Source organism: Rhinopithecus bieti, unplaced genomic scaffold, assembly GCF_001698545.2.
Source record: "Rhinopithecus bieti isolate Rb0 unplaced genomic scaffold, ASM169854v2 scaffold_10589, whole genome shotgun sequence".
NCBI lineage: Eukaryota > Metazoa > Chordata > Mammalia > Primates > Cercopithecidae > Rhinopithecus > Rhinopithecus bieti.
Genome location: NW_016807065.1, coordinates 2,487,966 through 2,502,598, shown reverse-complemented (window position 1 = coordinate 2,502,598; position 14,633 = coordinate 2,487,966). Strand labels below are relative to the sequence as shown.

Sequence of the window (14,633 nt, the reverse complement as noted above, 5' to 3'; positions counted from 1 at the left end):
AAGGAGACAAATGTGGGGGGCCATCATTGCCCCATTTTATTGATGCAGGCTGGACAGGAGGACTCGCCACCTGAGCTGGGGTACTGAGGTCCTGGGGTGCTGAGGACATGGGGCTGCATCTGGAGAGGGTGGTGTTTGGGGGCACTCCCATGTGGAGAGGAAGCTGTTGGGGGACATTCCTGGGAAGGCAGGGGCCACAGAGGAGCCAGAGATGTATCAGCTGCCTCTGTTTGGGTGGCAGAAAATGTCACGGGGATCTTTCAGCCACAAAGAGGCGTTTAGGCTGTGGTTGGAGGTCTTCAGGGTCTCACTCTGGGCCTGGCTGTATCCATGCTCAAGAGTGGAGAGGGGCAGAAGGGGCGGGCAGGCGGCCGTCAGGGCTGGATCTTGATTCGGGTCCCAGGGACTCTGTGGAACCTTCACTGGCTGGCGGCGCACACGTGGCCAGCCGGTCACACACCCAGGCGCCCAGCTTACGGTCGCAGAAGGCGTTGTTCCAGTGGCTGGAGCCCCGCATCATCACGCAGTCCTTGCCCTGGCTCTGGCTGGTGGGCTCCCCTGGAGCCCAGTTGCTGGAGCAAAAGGCTTTGGGGTCAGGGAATGGGGCAGGGAGAAGGGGCCCAGTTCCTCGCAGCCTGGACACAGCCCTGAGTCTGCACCCACCCTTCTCACCCCAGGTTCCCCCATCCTGAGTCTGTGCCTGGGGACCTGTACTTCATTTTGGTGCCCCATACCCTGTAGCCCAAGACTCACCCTTATTTTATTTATTTATTTTTGTTTTTGTTGTTTAGACAGAATCGCTCTGTCGCCCAGGCTGGAGTGCAGTGCGTGATCTCGGCTCACTGCAACCTCCACCTCCTGGGTTCAAGTGATTCTCCTGCCTCAGCTTCCCAAATAGCTGGGACTACAGGCGCCCACCACCATGTCTGGCTAATTTTTGTATTTTTAGTAGAGAGGGTTTTCGCCATGTTGACCAGGCTGGTCTTGAACTCCTGGCAGGTGATCCACCCACCTCGGCCTCCCATAGTGCTGGGATGACAGGCAAGAGCCACCCTGCCTGGCCAAGACTCACCCTTCTAATCTGTGCCCCTTCCTCTATATCTCCTCCTCCAGGTCAGAGAAGCCTTGGCCAGGTGCCCCCACCCCCACTGGCATCGTCCTCCTCCCCTGCACCCTTACCGACCCTTCTCTCTGAGCCCTCACCCGTTTCCCGGTGCAGTTTATTCAGGGAGCTCCTCCCGCCACCGTATTTCCGCCTCCTCCCCTGGATCCCAGAGGCCCCCTCCTCACCTGTAGTCCACGGGGCTCCCATCCACCCAGATAAACTCCCCCTTCAGGTTCAAGTTCCGAAGGCCAATCCAGGAGCCGGTGTGGCTGGCATGCTTGGTCAGGAAGTCCTGGGGGGCAGGACGGGGCTGGAGGACTGAAGACATGTGCCCGGGGCCTTCCAGCCCACTTCGAGAGGTTGGGTAGAGTTGGGGGGGGGTCCCTCCACCTTCACCGTGCTGCCCACCACCTCTGCAGAGCCCGGGCCCACCTGCTCCTCCGGGCTGTGGATGCTGACCAGCTGCCCTTCCATGTCCTCACAGGCGTACCGGGCGTGGAGCCACTGCTTGGTGCCCTTGCCGAAGTAGTAGCACTTCCGTTGGAAATTGATCCACTTTTCAGGGCACATGTTGCACACAAAGCCTGGGGTGGAGAAGAGGCTCAGGCGTGGTGCCAAGGGAGGTGCCATGGGCACCCTGGGCGGAGTAGGTGGCGGTGCCTCTCCTAGGGCCACTCCTGGGGTTCCGGCTAAAAGCAGACGCACCGCAGGGCCTAACAGATGGCCTCCTGGGTTCTGTTCTTTGCTGGAGCTGTGATGCCGACCAGTTCCATAGCAGAAGCACCTCAGCCACCATGGCCACAAACACCTTCACGGTTAGCAGAGCACGGTGTCGACCATCAACACCTCAACCACCGTCAGCATCTCCACAAACACCTCATGGCCAGAAGCAACACAAGCACCAACACTGTCACCACACATTCAGGTCCAACATGGTCAACACCATGCCACAAACACACTCTCGTCCAACAACACTTCAACCACTGTCATCACCACAGACACCTCCCAGCTAGAGGTTCCTCAACCACCAGCACCATCACCACAAACGCATTCATGTCCAGCAACACTTCAACCACCGTTATCAGCACAGACACCTCACAGCTAGAGGCCCCTCACCATCAACACCATGGCCACAAACACACTCATGTCCAGTAATATTTCTTTTTCTTTCTTTCTGTTTTTTTTGAGACAGAGTCTCGCTCTGTTGCCCAGGCTAGAGTGCAGAGGCGTGATCTTGGCTCACTGCAAGCTCTGCCTCCTGGGTTCAAGCGGTTCTCCTGCCTCAGTATCCTGAGTAGCTGGGATTACAGGTGCCCATCACCATGCCCTGCTAATTTTTGTATTTTTGGTAGAGGCGGGGTTTCACGATGTTGGTCAGGCTGGTCTCGAACTCCTGACCTCAGGTGATCTGCCTGCCTCAGCCTCCCAAAGTGTTGGGATTACAGGCGTCAGCCACCGCACCTGGCCCAATAATATTTCAACCACCGTCATCACCACAGACACCTCACAGCTAGAAATCCTTGAACCATCAACACCATGACCACAGACACATTCATATCCAACAATAGTTCAACCACTGTCATCACCACAGACACCTCACAGCTAGAAGCCCCTCAACCATCAACACCATGACCGGAAACGCATTCATATCCAACAACACTTAAACCACCATCGCCACAAGCACCACCATGGCCAGCAGCCCTTCAATTGTCATTCTCATCACCTTAAATCCACCATGGCTTGGGAACTCTTCAATCACCAACGCCATGACCACATCACCAGCTCCACAGCCAGTAGCACCTCGGCCACAAATCCCATCACCACAAATGCTTCACAGTGAGCAGAGCAGCAATCGCTAACACCATCGCCATCAACACCCTAGTTAGAAGTGCCTCAACTGCCACCAACATCACCATCAATCCATCCATGGTGAGCAACACTTCAATCCCCAACATTACCACCACATCCCAGTTCCACAGCCAGCAGCACCTCAGCCACAAGCACCATTGCCAACAGCACTTTGACCACCCTCATCACCTCAAACGCCTCATGCCAGGAGCACTTCAACCACCAACACCAGCACCACAAATAGCACATGGCCAAAAATGCCACCAACACCATCATCACAAATGCCTCACAGCCAGCTGAACATCAGTCACCAACATCATCACCATAAATACACCCATAGCCAGCAACACCCCAATCACCAACACCATGACCACATCACCAGTTCCACAGCCAGTAACACTGCAACCGCAAACACTGTCACCACAAATACCTCACAACTAGAAGCACCTCAACCACCAGCACTATCACCACAAATGCATTCACGTCCATCAACACATCAACTACCAACACCATCACCACAAACACATTCACATCCGTCAGCACATCAACTACCAACACCATCGCCACAAACACATTCACGTCCGTCAGCACATCAACTACCAACACCATCGCCACGAACACATTCACGTCCGTCAGCACATCAGCTACCAACACCAGTGCCACGAACACATTCACGTCCGTCAGCACATCAACTACCAACACCAGCGCCACGAACACATTCATGTCCGTCAGCACATCAACTACCAACACCAGCGCCACGAACACATTCATGTCCATCAACACATCAACTACCAACACAAGCACCACGAACATATTCACATCCATCAACACATCAACTGCCAACATCATCATCGCAAACACATTCATGTCCATCAACACATCAACTACCAACACCATCGCCACAAACACATTCATGTCCAACAACACATCAACTACCAACATCATTGCCATGAATGCATTCATATCCAACAACACATAAACCACTAACACTGTCACCACAAACGCCTTACAGCCAGCAGCACGCCAATCACAAACACTATCGCCATCAACACCTTATGGTTAGCAACACCTCAGCTGATGCCAAAGTCACCACAAACACTTCATGGCCAGAAGCAGTTCAACCACCAACACCATCATTATAAATATACTCTTGACCATCAGTGCTTCAAGTGCTGACACCATTACCATCAGTACATCCATGGCCAGCAGTACTTCAATCACCAGCACCATGGTCAGCAGCAAGTCAGCCACCATCACGGTCACCACAAACACATTCATATCCAACAACACTTCAACCACCATCATCAGCACAAACACCTCATGGCCAACAGTGCCTCAGCCACCAACCACATCATGACAGACACCTCATGGCCAGCAGCACTTCAACCACCAACAGACGCCTCCAAGGTCAGCAACACCTTAATCACTGATATCATTACCAGAGGCACCCACCACCAGCAGTGACTTATCTCCACCACCCACACCACAGCCAACACCATCTTTACCAACCACACCAACCATGTCTTCATCACCAGCACTAACAGCAAAACCAGTGCTGTGGCCAAGTCCACCAGCGATTACTTTCCCGAAGCACCATCCCCACCAACAGCCCTGGTCATCATCCCTGGCAGTACCCCCCAAATCAGCACTCTTAGTCAATGTCTGGGAAATTGAAATGATTTTCTTCCAGTGGGAGGCTTTGGTCAGAAAAGCCAATGGGATTGTAAGACGAGGTCCCACAATCCTTCAATATGGTCTCTTTCTCCCCTTCCCTCCACCCCAAGGAGACTCCCAGACATTGTTGCTATCACCTCCCAGGTGGGAGGTCAAACCCACTCTTACTGGATCAAATCTTTCTTGCTTCAAAATAGATTTTCAGCAGTGGTGGGCACCTGTAATCCTAGCTACTTGGGAGGCTGAGGCAGGAGGATCGCTTGAGCCCAGGAGTTTGAGACTAGCCTGGGCAACATAGCAAAAACCTGCTTTAAGAAAGTCGGTTTTCCTACAGTGATATGTAGGGAGGGTTCCACTACACGTGGTCAGATGTTTTTTGTTTTTTGTTTTGTTTTGTTTTCAGACAGAGTCTTGCTCTGTCTCCCAGGCTGGAATGCAGTGGTGCTATCTCGGCTCACTGCAACCTCCACCTCCTGGGTTCAAGCGATTCTCCTGCCTCAGCCTCCCGAGTAGTTGGGACTACAGGCGTCTACCACCACGCTCGGCTAATGTTTGTATTTTTAGTAGAAACGGGGTTTCACCATGTTGGTCACGCTGGTCTCGAACTCCTGACCTCAGGTGATCCACCTGCCTCAGCCTCCCAAAGTGCTGGGATTACAGGCGTGAGCCACTGTGCCCACCCTCACGTGGTCAGATTCTTCTAAGGGGCTTAGGGTCTGCAGTAGCTTGAGTCGGATTGCTTCTCACCCATGCAATGGTAACCAGTACTCAGTCCTCTGGAGGTACAGCGTTAAAACAGGAAGAGGTGGCCAGGGGCAGAGGCTCGTACTTGTAATCCCAGTGATTTGGGAGGCCAAGACAAGAGGATCACTGGACCCCAGGAGTTTGAGGCCATAGTGAGCCATGATTGTGCCACTGCACTCCAGCCTTGGTGACAGAACCAGGCCCTGAATCTAAACGACAACAAAAACAACAAAAACCCAAACCCCCAAAACCAGGAAGAGGACATTTCTGAGCCCTTAAAGAAAACTTCGGGGGGAGGTGTCTTGGTTGGTTGTTACACAGTCACCCAGAGACAACCTCAGCCGGGCTCAGATCCCAGGCTGTGGGGCTGGATTTGGGGGAGACTTCAGGGACTGCGGAAGAATTAGGAGGTGAGCTGTCAGAAGTAGTCGTGGTCCAGAGTACTCTTCCCCTGCGCCTCTCCCTGAGGGACCACACTGAGGTTTCTGGCTGGGATTCCCAAAGCCAGCTCACATCCCGGAGGACGGGACTCCAGCTCACATCCCAGGGGACGGGACTCCAGCTCACATCCCGGGGGACGGGACTCCGGCTCACATCCCGGGGGACGGGACTCCGGCTCACATCCCGGGGGACGGGACTCCGGCTCACATCCCGGGGGACGGGACTCCGGCTCACATCCCGGGGGACGGGACTCCGGCTCACATCCCGGGGGACGGGACTCCGGCTCACATCCCGGGGGACGGGACTCCGGCTCACATCCCGGGGGACGGGACTCCGGCTCACATCCCGGGGGACGGGACTCCGGCTCACATCCCGGGGGACGGGACTCCGGCTCACATCCCGGGGGACGGGACTCCGGCTCACATCCCGGGGGACGGGACTCCGGCTCACATCCCGGGGGACGGGACTCCGGCTCACATCCCGGGGGACGGGACTCCGGCTCACATCCCGGGGGACGGGACTCCGGCTCACATCCCGGGGGACGGGACTCCGGCTCACATCCCGGGGGACGGGACTCCGGCTCACATCCCGGGGGACGGGACTCCGGCTCACATCCCGGGGACGGGACTCCGGCTCACATCCCAGGGGACGGGACTCCGTCACACCAAGCGCAGAAACTTCCTCTTCTCTGCCCCAGTTAGGACAGCTGGGGCTTCCCAGAGGTCAAAGACCAAAAATCAAGGGTGGGGGCATTGGCTGGGGGAATGGTAGGGCTGTAAAACCCCGGTTCCCACCCCGCATTAACATTTTTTTTTTCTTTAGAGGCAAGGTCCTACTCTGTTGCCCAGGCTGGAGTGCAGGGGCTCAATCCTAGCTCACCGCAGCCTCAAACTCCTGGGCTCAAGTGATCCTCCCACCTCAGCCTCCCGAGTAGATGAGACTACAGGTACACATCACCACATCTGGCTAAGTTTTTCATGTTTTTGTTGAGGCAGGATTTGGCTGTGTTGCCTAGGCTGGTCTTAAACTCCTGGACTCAAGTGCTCCTCCTGCCTCGGCCTCCCAAAGTGCTGGGATTACAGGCGTGAGCCAGTGCACCTGGTCCCTACCCCACCTTAAGGGTACAGTGACTGAATGTCTGCTCTCTCTGCAGCCTGCTAGCCTCCTGGGGTCAACACTGCCTCCATTACTGCCACCCCTGGGAAAGAGGCCACCATCTCCATTATCTCATCACGGCAGACGGTACCCCTGTCCAGCTCCCTGACCTGGTCAATCTACCAGGAGGGCCGTGTGCGTGGGAATCCTACTAATGACTCCTCACTGGGGTACATCAGGCAGAGGACAACAGCAGGGAGATCCCAGCTAGGGTCAACACTGCACTGCTTTAACCCAGAAGAGAAAAAAAATTGTAGGAGCCTCCAAATCTGTGAAAGGACTCAGTTGGAATCAGAAAGGGCATTCCTGCCAGGCAAGATGGCTCATGCCTGTAATCTCAGCATTTTGGGAGGTGGAGGCAAGAGGATTGCTGGAGCCCAGGAGTTCAGGAACAGCCTGGGCAACATAGCAAGATCCTGTTGCTACAAAAAATAAAAAAATTAGCTAGGGCCAGGTGCAATGACTCATGCCTGTAATCCCAGCACTTTGGGAGACTGAGGCAGAAGGATCGCTGGAGTCCAGGAGTTCAAGACCAACCTGGGTAACATAGGGAGACCCCATGGCTACAGGAAAATAAAAAAATTAGCCTGGTGTGGTGGCACACACTTGTAGTCTCAGCTACTCTGGAAGCTGAGGTGGGAGGATCGCTTGAGCCCAGGAGTTGGAGGTTGCAGTAAACTATGATTGCACCACTGCATTTCAGCCTGGGCAAAAGAGCAAGACTCCACCTCTTTTTTTTTTTTTGAGACAGAGTCTCGTTTTGTTGCCGAGGCTGGAGTGCAGTGGTGCAAAGAAAGCATGATCTCGGCTCACTGCAACCTCTGCCTCCCAGGTTCAAGCAATTCTTGTGCCTCAGCCTCCCAAGTAGCTGGGATTATGAATGTCCGCCACCACGCCTGGCTAATTTTTTTTTAATTTTTATTGAGATGGAGTCTCGCTCTGTTGCCATCCTGCAGTGCAGTGGCGCGATCTCGGCTCACTGCAATCTCCACCTCCCGGGTTCAAGCAATTCTCCCTGTCTCAGCCTCCTGAGTACCTGGGACTACAGGAGCGTGCCACTACACCCAGCTAATTTTTGTAGTTTTATTAGAGATGGGGGTTTTATCATGTTGGTCAGACTGGTCTCGAACTCCTGACCTCAAATAATCCACCTGCCTTGACCTCCCAAAGTGCTGGGATCCCAGGCGTGAGCCACCGCGCCGGCTTAATTTTTGTATTTTTAGTAGAGACGGGGTTTCACCACATTGGTCAGGCTGGTCTCGAGCTCCTGAACTCACATGATCCACCCACCTCGGCCTCTCAAAATGCTGAGATTACAGGTGCGAGCCACCGCGCCCAGCTAAGAACCCTTCTCTTAAAAAATAAAATAAGGGTGTTTTATGTATGCCCCATGTGTCCTGCCCCATCGGAAACCTAGTCCTATTTCTGTCGTCACGCACACTTCTGCCTTGCATCCAAGCACACTCCCTACCCCGTGCTTTGTGTCCCCCTGATGACACTTGGGTCACACAAATGTATAGACATGCTGCCTCACGTCACATACGCGTGCTGTCATTCACGTTTGCCAACACACCCGAGCCCCTGGTGCGGTCACGCGCCATCCTGAGCCGAGACTCACACACTCACCATTGGACACCTGCAGCTCCATCCGTAGCTTCATCACCTCCTCCCGGAGTCTTTCCAGCAAATCTGAAGCTGCGTTCCTCTCGTTCAATTCTTGGGGATTCGACAGGGGGTGGTGCTCAGAGACCGACTGGCAGGCCCCCTCCTTGTCCGTTCCCTCTCCCACTGCCCCATCCCCTCCCCCACTGCCCCATCCCCTCCCAAGCCTCACCCTGGGACTTGAAGCTGCTCAGATCTGCTTGAAGCCCGTTCAGGTTCCAGGACAGCTCCGAGTCTGTTGTGTGTAGGAGCACAGGGCTGGTCTCAGGGAGGATGTGTACAGGCCAAGGGCACCCGCCAAGCCTGGCCCCTCAGCCTCACGGTTCCCCAGAGCTCCGAGACACTCCCTCCTTCCCACTCAATCTGGCTCCATACCCCCGATCCCAGTCTCTCACCCTGAGATTTCAATCTCTGCTGTTCAGCTCGAAGTTCCTCCAGGTCCTGCCAAATCTGCGTGGCTGTTTGCAGGGGAGGGGGCTTTGTGGTCAGCAGGTCCTCACTGTCTCCCCCATGTACCCCTACCCATCCCCTGGCCTCTGCCTGGGTTCTTAAAGCCACCTGCTCAGTTTGCAGTTCCCGGGCGTTGGGGGTGGGGTACAATGAGTCTTAATGCTCTGGGTCCAGGAAGTCATCCAAGACCCCCTCGCCTTTCCCCCCTGCAATCCCCACTGCAGGGGTCACTCACACTGGGATTTTTGCGCCATCTGGTCACCGTGGTGTCTTTCCAAGTTCTTGGAAACTTGAGAGACTGGAGCGGCGGGAGAGAAGAGATATCCCAGGAACCTCAAAGGCAGGTCCTTGGACCCCGCCCATGCCCCAGGCTCAGGGACCCTCTCACATAGTCACAACAGCTGCTGTTGCTGTTTGTTCATTTACTGGGGCAGCAGGAGTGTACTCAGGAAGGTATATGCAAGAATATAATGAACCTCTGTACCTTTCCCTCACCCAGGATTAACTATAAAAGCAGTAGGCAACTATCAGAACACTTCACAAATCTTAGAGCTTGTTTCTGTCTCATGGCACTAAAATTATGCCCATTTTACAGACGAGGAAATGGAGGCACAAAGCAGTTACAAACTCCTTATGCTACAGATGCTTAAGGCTGCCCGACTTACAATGGCTCAACTTACAATAGCTCGAGTTACAATGGCTCGACTTTACAATGGTCTGAAACCAATATGCATTTAGTGGAAACCTTACTTCTCTTGCAATTCTGGGCAGTGGTAGGGAGCCAAAGCCTTTAGCCAGCCACACAGTTTTAACTTACACTATTTTTAACGTACTATGGGCTTACGGGGACATAACCCCATTGCAAGCAGAAGAGCATCTGTATTAAGATGCTATCAGGCATTTTTCCAAGCTTCCCTGGGTCCCCACCTTCCCTAGGACAGGGATCAACTTAGGCTGACCTTCAGTTCCTTAGCGAGGGGACACTGAGGCTCAGAGAGGAGCGGGATGAGAGCTGGGCGTCCTAACCCTCACTGCCCCCTCCCACCTCCACCTTGACCCCTTCCTACCGTTCCGGGCAGCCCTCTCTTCCAGCTGTTTTACAGTCTGTGTGGTGTCCCAGTCTGGGGAGGGGGAGAGAAGAGGAGTAGAGAGTGGGGATTGTCAGTACCCCCACCTGCCTGCACCCTATCTCCCAGCTGGGGATGGAGGTCTTGGGTATAAGCCATGGAGGTGCTGAAAGGATGGAGGACAGGGATGCTGGGTTGGGGGTGACGGGCTCTGGGGAGTGGGGCATGGGAAAGGGCTGGCAGTGCCAAGGTGGAAGGAAGGATGGGAGAATTGGGCTTTCAAAGGTGCGTTGGGCTCCCCAGGCTCTGAGATGGGGATGTGGGAAGGAACACAGAAGAGCCCCATGAGTTGCGGGGACCATATGGGGCTGGGGATGTCCTCACGCCACAGGAGAAGGAGAGTCAGCAGCCCGGCCCACAGAGCAGCGGTCACCAGCCCCAGCAGCACGATCTGAGTTCCGCGCCTGCAACACCGCTTCCTGGGAAGCTCCTCGATCTCTGCCAGGGGTGGAGGGACTGACTATGGGTGCAGGGCGAAACTGGACACTGGCCCTGTCTGTCTCCCCATTACCCAGAGCCCCCAACAACCTGGGAGCCTGTCCAGAGCCCACACTGAAGCAGAGGGTCTCAGTGGACCCCTAGCTCCATTTGCACAGCTTCCTTACCTGACTTAGATCTGGGTCACTGTCCACAGAGACAGATCTGGGACCAAGAGCTAAGACTCCCTCAGTCCCCACAACCAATGCCAGACCCCCAGCCTTACTTCCAGAAGACCAGTTCCTGCTTTTTCCTTCCCCTCTGACCCCCAGCGCCCACCCTTATACCTCTGCACCTGTCCCCAACCCAGAGTCCCTTCCCTAAAACCAGGACACTGAGTCCCAGTTCTTCCCCAACATCGGAGCCACTCCCCAGCCTCTTTCCCAGGTGTCATCCAACATCCAGACCTCCAAAGCTCTCCCAGACCCCACCCAAAGGTCTATCTGGATGTCCCACCCCAAGCCCCTGGCCCTCTGCACTCACCCTGGCTTGGAGGATTCATTATGCTAAATTCTGCTTGTTCCAAGTTCCTGTTCTACTTGGCCTCTGACTCTATTGGGCTCCCAGCTTCCTAGCTGGAGCCGTTTGGTTTTTTTCTCTTTCTTTTTCTTTTTTTGTTAGGAGGGTGTTGAGTCAAAAAAAGGAGGGGCCCTCAATTTTCCACTCCTTCCTGGCTCTGCACCAGGAAAGTCAGTCCGGCCTCACCTCCTTACTCATACCAGTCACTTTCTCAGAAATTCACCTCTTTTCCAGAGAGGGACTGGGGAGCCCCCCTTCTCTCCTGGGTGAAAGGCAGTAGGTAAGGGTCATTGCTTCTGCCAGTGTTAGAACCAGAGAGTCCTCCTACCTGAATATTGACCTTCCTCCATGGCGGTCCTCCTTGGATTCTCCCGAAGATGGGGCACTTACTCCCTGACAACGCAGTCCACTCAGCGGGCACAATCACAGCTCCGGCCGGGATCTGGGTTTTAATGATGGTTAGGGTGAGGCGTCAAACCTTAGTTGCCAGCGCAGGGTAGCATCTGGGACTTAGGGGGACTCAGTGACTATCTGCTGATTTTGGTTAGTCTACAATCTGGACTCACTAGCGTAGTTAACGGGGAGACACAGCTGGTGTGGAGAGAGAGCAGCCTGACATCAGAAGTGGGGCACCCCCAGAGTCCATCACACTTGAGCTACACAGCAGGTGCACCCATGAGATCTTGACAAATGGCTTAATTAACCTGGAAACTTCTTTCCTCATTCGTAAAATGATGATACTGAGAACACCTATACTGTGGGTTGGTGATCTGTGCTAAAAATATCACCACCTTTTATTATAATTGCCTTGCCTGTGCACCCTCAGCCGAGGATTCAGCCTCAGTTTTCCCCTCTGTAAAATGAGCTGATGACAGCACCCAACTCATGAGGCCAAGATAGGATCCAATGAGATCACAGCATACCTGAGGCTTTTGGTGCGGGGCTGTGCGCAGTGGGTCTTCAGATTCTAAACGTTTATGAAGCATCTACTCTTAGCCACGTCCCACTGGGAAATGCTAAGAGCCCATAACCCAGGCCTCAGCCTTCTCCTCTGCCAGTGTCCCCAGGGCATCTGTAAAGTGCTCTGACTTTATTTATTTATTTGTTTATTTATGTATTTTTTGAAATGGAGTCTCACTCTCTTGCCCAGGCTGGAGTGCAGGGGCACGATCTCAGCTCACTGCAACCTCCGCCTCCTGGGTTTGAACGATTCTCCTGCCTCAGCCTCCCTAGTAGCTGGGACTACAGGTGCATGCCACCACACCAGGCTAATTTTTGTATTTTTAGTAGAGACGGGGTTTCACTATGTTGGCCAGGCTGGTCTCAAACTCCTGACCTCGTGATCCACCCACCTCAGGCTCCCAAAGTGCAGGAATTACAGGCGTGAGCCACTGTGCATGGCATATTTTTTTAATTTTTTGAGATGGAGTCTTACTCTGTTGCCCAGGCTGGAGTGCAGTGGCACCATCTTGGCTTACTGCAACCTCTACCTCCCGGGTTCAAGCAATTATCCTCTCTTAGCCTCCCAAGCAGCTAGGATTACAGACGCCCACCACCACACCTGGCTAATTTTTGTATTTTAGTAGAGACAGGGTTTTGCCATATGGATCAGGCTGGTCTCGAATTCCTGACCTCAGGTGATCTGCCCGCTTCAGCCTCCCAAAGTGCTGGGATTACAGGCTTAAGCCATTGCACCTGACCAAGTCCTCTGACTTTAAAGCATCTAGTATGTGCTGAGGAGCATGGAACTTGGGGTCTTTTAGGTCTGGAGGTCACTGGCTACCTTCTTTCGCTGCCTGACTGTAGGCAAGTCCCTTCTCTCGGAGCCTCAGGGAGGTGGGGTGTGGGGCGGCCAGGCTCTGATTAGCTGCAGCTCAAGCTGGCCCTTTTGACATCGTGAGAGGAACCCAGAGGTGTCACCATTCTGGGACTGGGAGTGTCCACGGAGGCAGCCAGACAGACCTGAGCCTGAGTCCTGGCTTCTCCCTGGACGAGCAGCTCAGTTTGCTCATCTGTTAATTGGGACTATTCAAAGCAACAGCACACAGTAGGTGCTCAGTAAATCTACTAGCAGGATGCTGGGGGAGTGTCCTCATTCTGTGGGGCCTCTCTCAATGGAACACAGGTACCAAGAGGGTAAGTGATTTATCCCCATCACGCAATGGTGGGACTAAGACTCAAACCCGGGACACTTGACCTGGGAGCCTATTTGCTCAATCATCCGCAGACAGAATCTCATAGTGGGGTATCTACGGGTGAGTGCCGGTTGGCAGGATCCCAACTCCAGACCGTCCTTCTAACCCAAAAGCTCCTGCCTTTGCCTAGAGCCTTCCATGGCTCCCCAGGGCCCTCTATGATCGGCCCAGCACACTCACCAAGCTCATCTCAGACCAGATGGCCTGTTTTCACTTCCCCAAATCAGGGACCCGAATGCCTCGAGATTCTGTCCACAATGCGGCCCCCACCCCCACTCCCACCGCCTACCACCTCCCTTCTCTGGCTGTGACCTCCTCCTGCTCATCCCTTGAGGCTCAGCCAAAGGTCATTTTTTTCCAAGGGCGCTTCGATCTCCACTTCCCATGGCCAACCCCCGACACACACAGATACGTACTCACTTAGTGGAGTTTGGAGCCTGTGTCTGTCCTCCTAGTGTGTTGGGGTCGACCAGAGAGATTGGCAGGGACCGTCAGGGACAGAGGTTTAAGCAGGAAGAAAGACACTTTCTTCTGAAAGTAGAGCCACTGACAGCTTCTATTTTCATAGACCTAAATATAAGTTGCCGTCCGGATAACATTACACGCATGGCCTCTCCTGGTGCTCCCCACACCCCGGTGAAGTCCGTGTTATTATTATCTCCATTTCTCAGGTAAGAGAATCGGGTGAAAACCAGAGCTGTTAAGCAGCAAGTTCCCACAAGGCTGAAGGAGGTGAGCGGTAGCATCAAGATTTGAACCAGGGTTATTCCACACGGAATCATTATACCACTATGGCCGATCACAGAGGACCCTGGGGAGCCATGGAAGGCTCTAGGCAGAGGCAGGACCTCTTGGGTTAGAAGGACGGCCTGGAGTTTGGATCCTGGCAGCCAACACTTACCAGCAGACACCCCACTATGAGATTATGTCTCTTGATGATTGAGCAAATAGGCTCCCAGGTCAAATGTCCCAAGTTTGAGTCCCAGTAAGAAAAAAGGGAAGAGGAGAGACAGGCAGAGGAAGGGAAGAAAAAGACAGAAGGAAGGAGAAGGAGAAGGAGGAGCAGGAGGGAAGGAGAGAAGGGGGAAAAAGAAAGATACATGAGATAATATTCAGGTCAAATATGGACAATTTTGGCTGGGCATGGTGGCTCACATCTGTAATCCCAGCACTTTGGGAGGCTGAGGCGGGAGGATCACTTGAACCCGGGAGGCGGAGGTTGCAGTGAGCCGAGAT

The 14,633-nt window shown here is 54.0% G+C and overlaps 1 protein-coding gene across 3 annotated transcripts; it reads right to left on the bottom strand.

Moving 5' to 3' along the window:
• FCER2 (Fc epsilon receptor II) lies at positions 1-13,943 on the bottom strand. 3 transcript variants are annotated; one of them, XM_017879958.1, is made up of 11 exons: positions 13,814-13,943; positions 11,531-11,644; positions 10,531-10,644; positions 10,147-10,200; positions 9,315-9,377; positions 9,025-9,087; positions 8,802-8,864; positions 8,594-8,683; positions 1,538-1,689; positions 1,291-1,397; positions 1-572 (listed from the first exon to the last, which is right to left on the bottom strand). In XM_017879958.1, exons 2-11 carry the CDS (start codon positions 11,550-11,552, stop codon positions 335-337), a joined length of 966 nt encoding a protein of 321 aa, XP_017735447.1. In that variant the 5' UTR covers positions 11,553-11,644; positions 13,814-13,943; the 3' UTR covers positions 1-334. The 3 variants fall into 3 exon arrangements, with proteins under 3 accessions (XP_017735447.1, XP_017735448.1, XP_017735449.1); XM_017879959.1 differs by having other exon boundaries at positions 13,818-13,943; XM_017879960.1 differs by lacking the exons at positions 11,531-11,644; positions 13,814-13,943 and adding an exon at positions 11,167-11,259.
• Between the last annotated feature and the right edge of the window lie 690 nt (positions 13,944-14,633).

Bases quoted from the DNA above. Each gene is read 5' to 3' on its own strand.
- FCER2 (XM_017879958.1), bottom strand. From the start codon at position 11,552: ATGGAGGAAGGTCAATATTCAG. The intron at 9,378-10,146 runs GTAGGAAGGGGT...CCGCCGCTCCAG, and splicing joins AGAGAGGGCTGCCCGGAACG to TCTCTCAAGTTTCCAAGAAC. The intron at 573-1,290 runs GTGAGGAGGGGG...CTTTTGCTCCAG, and splicing joins GGGAGCCCCGTGGACTACAG to CAACTGGGCTCCAGGGGAGC.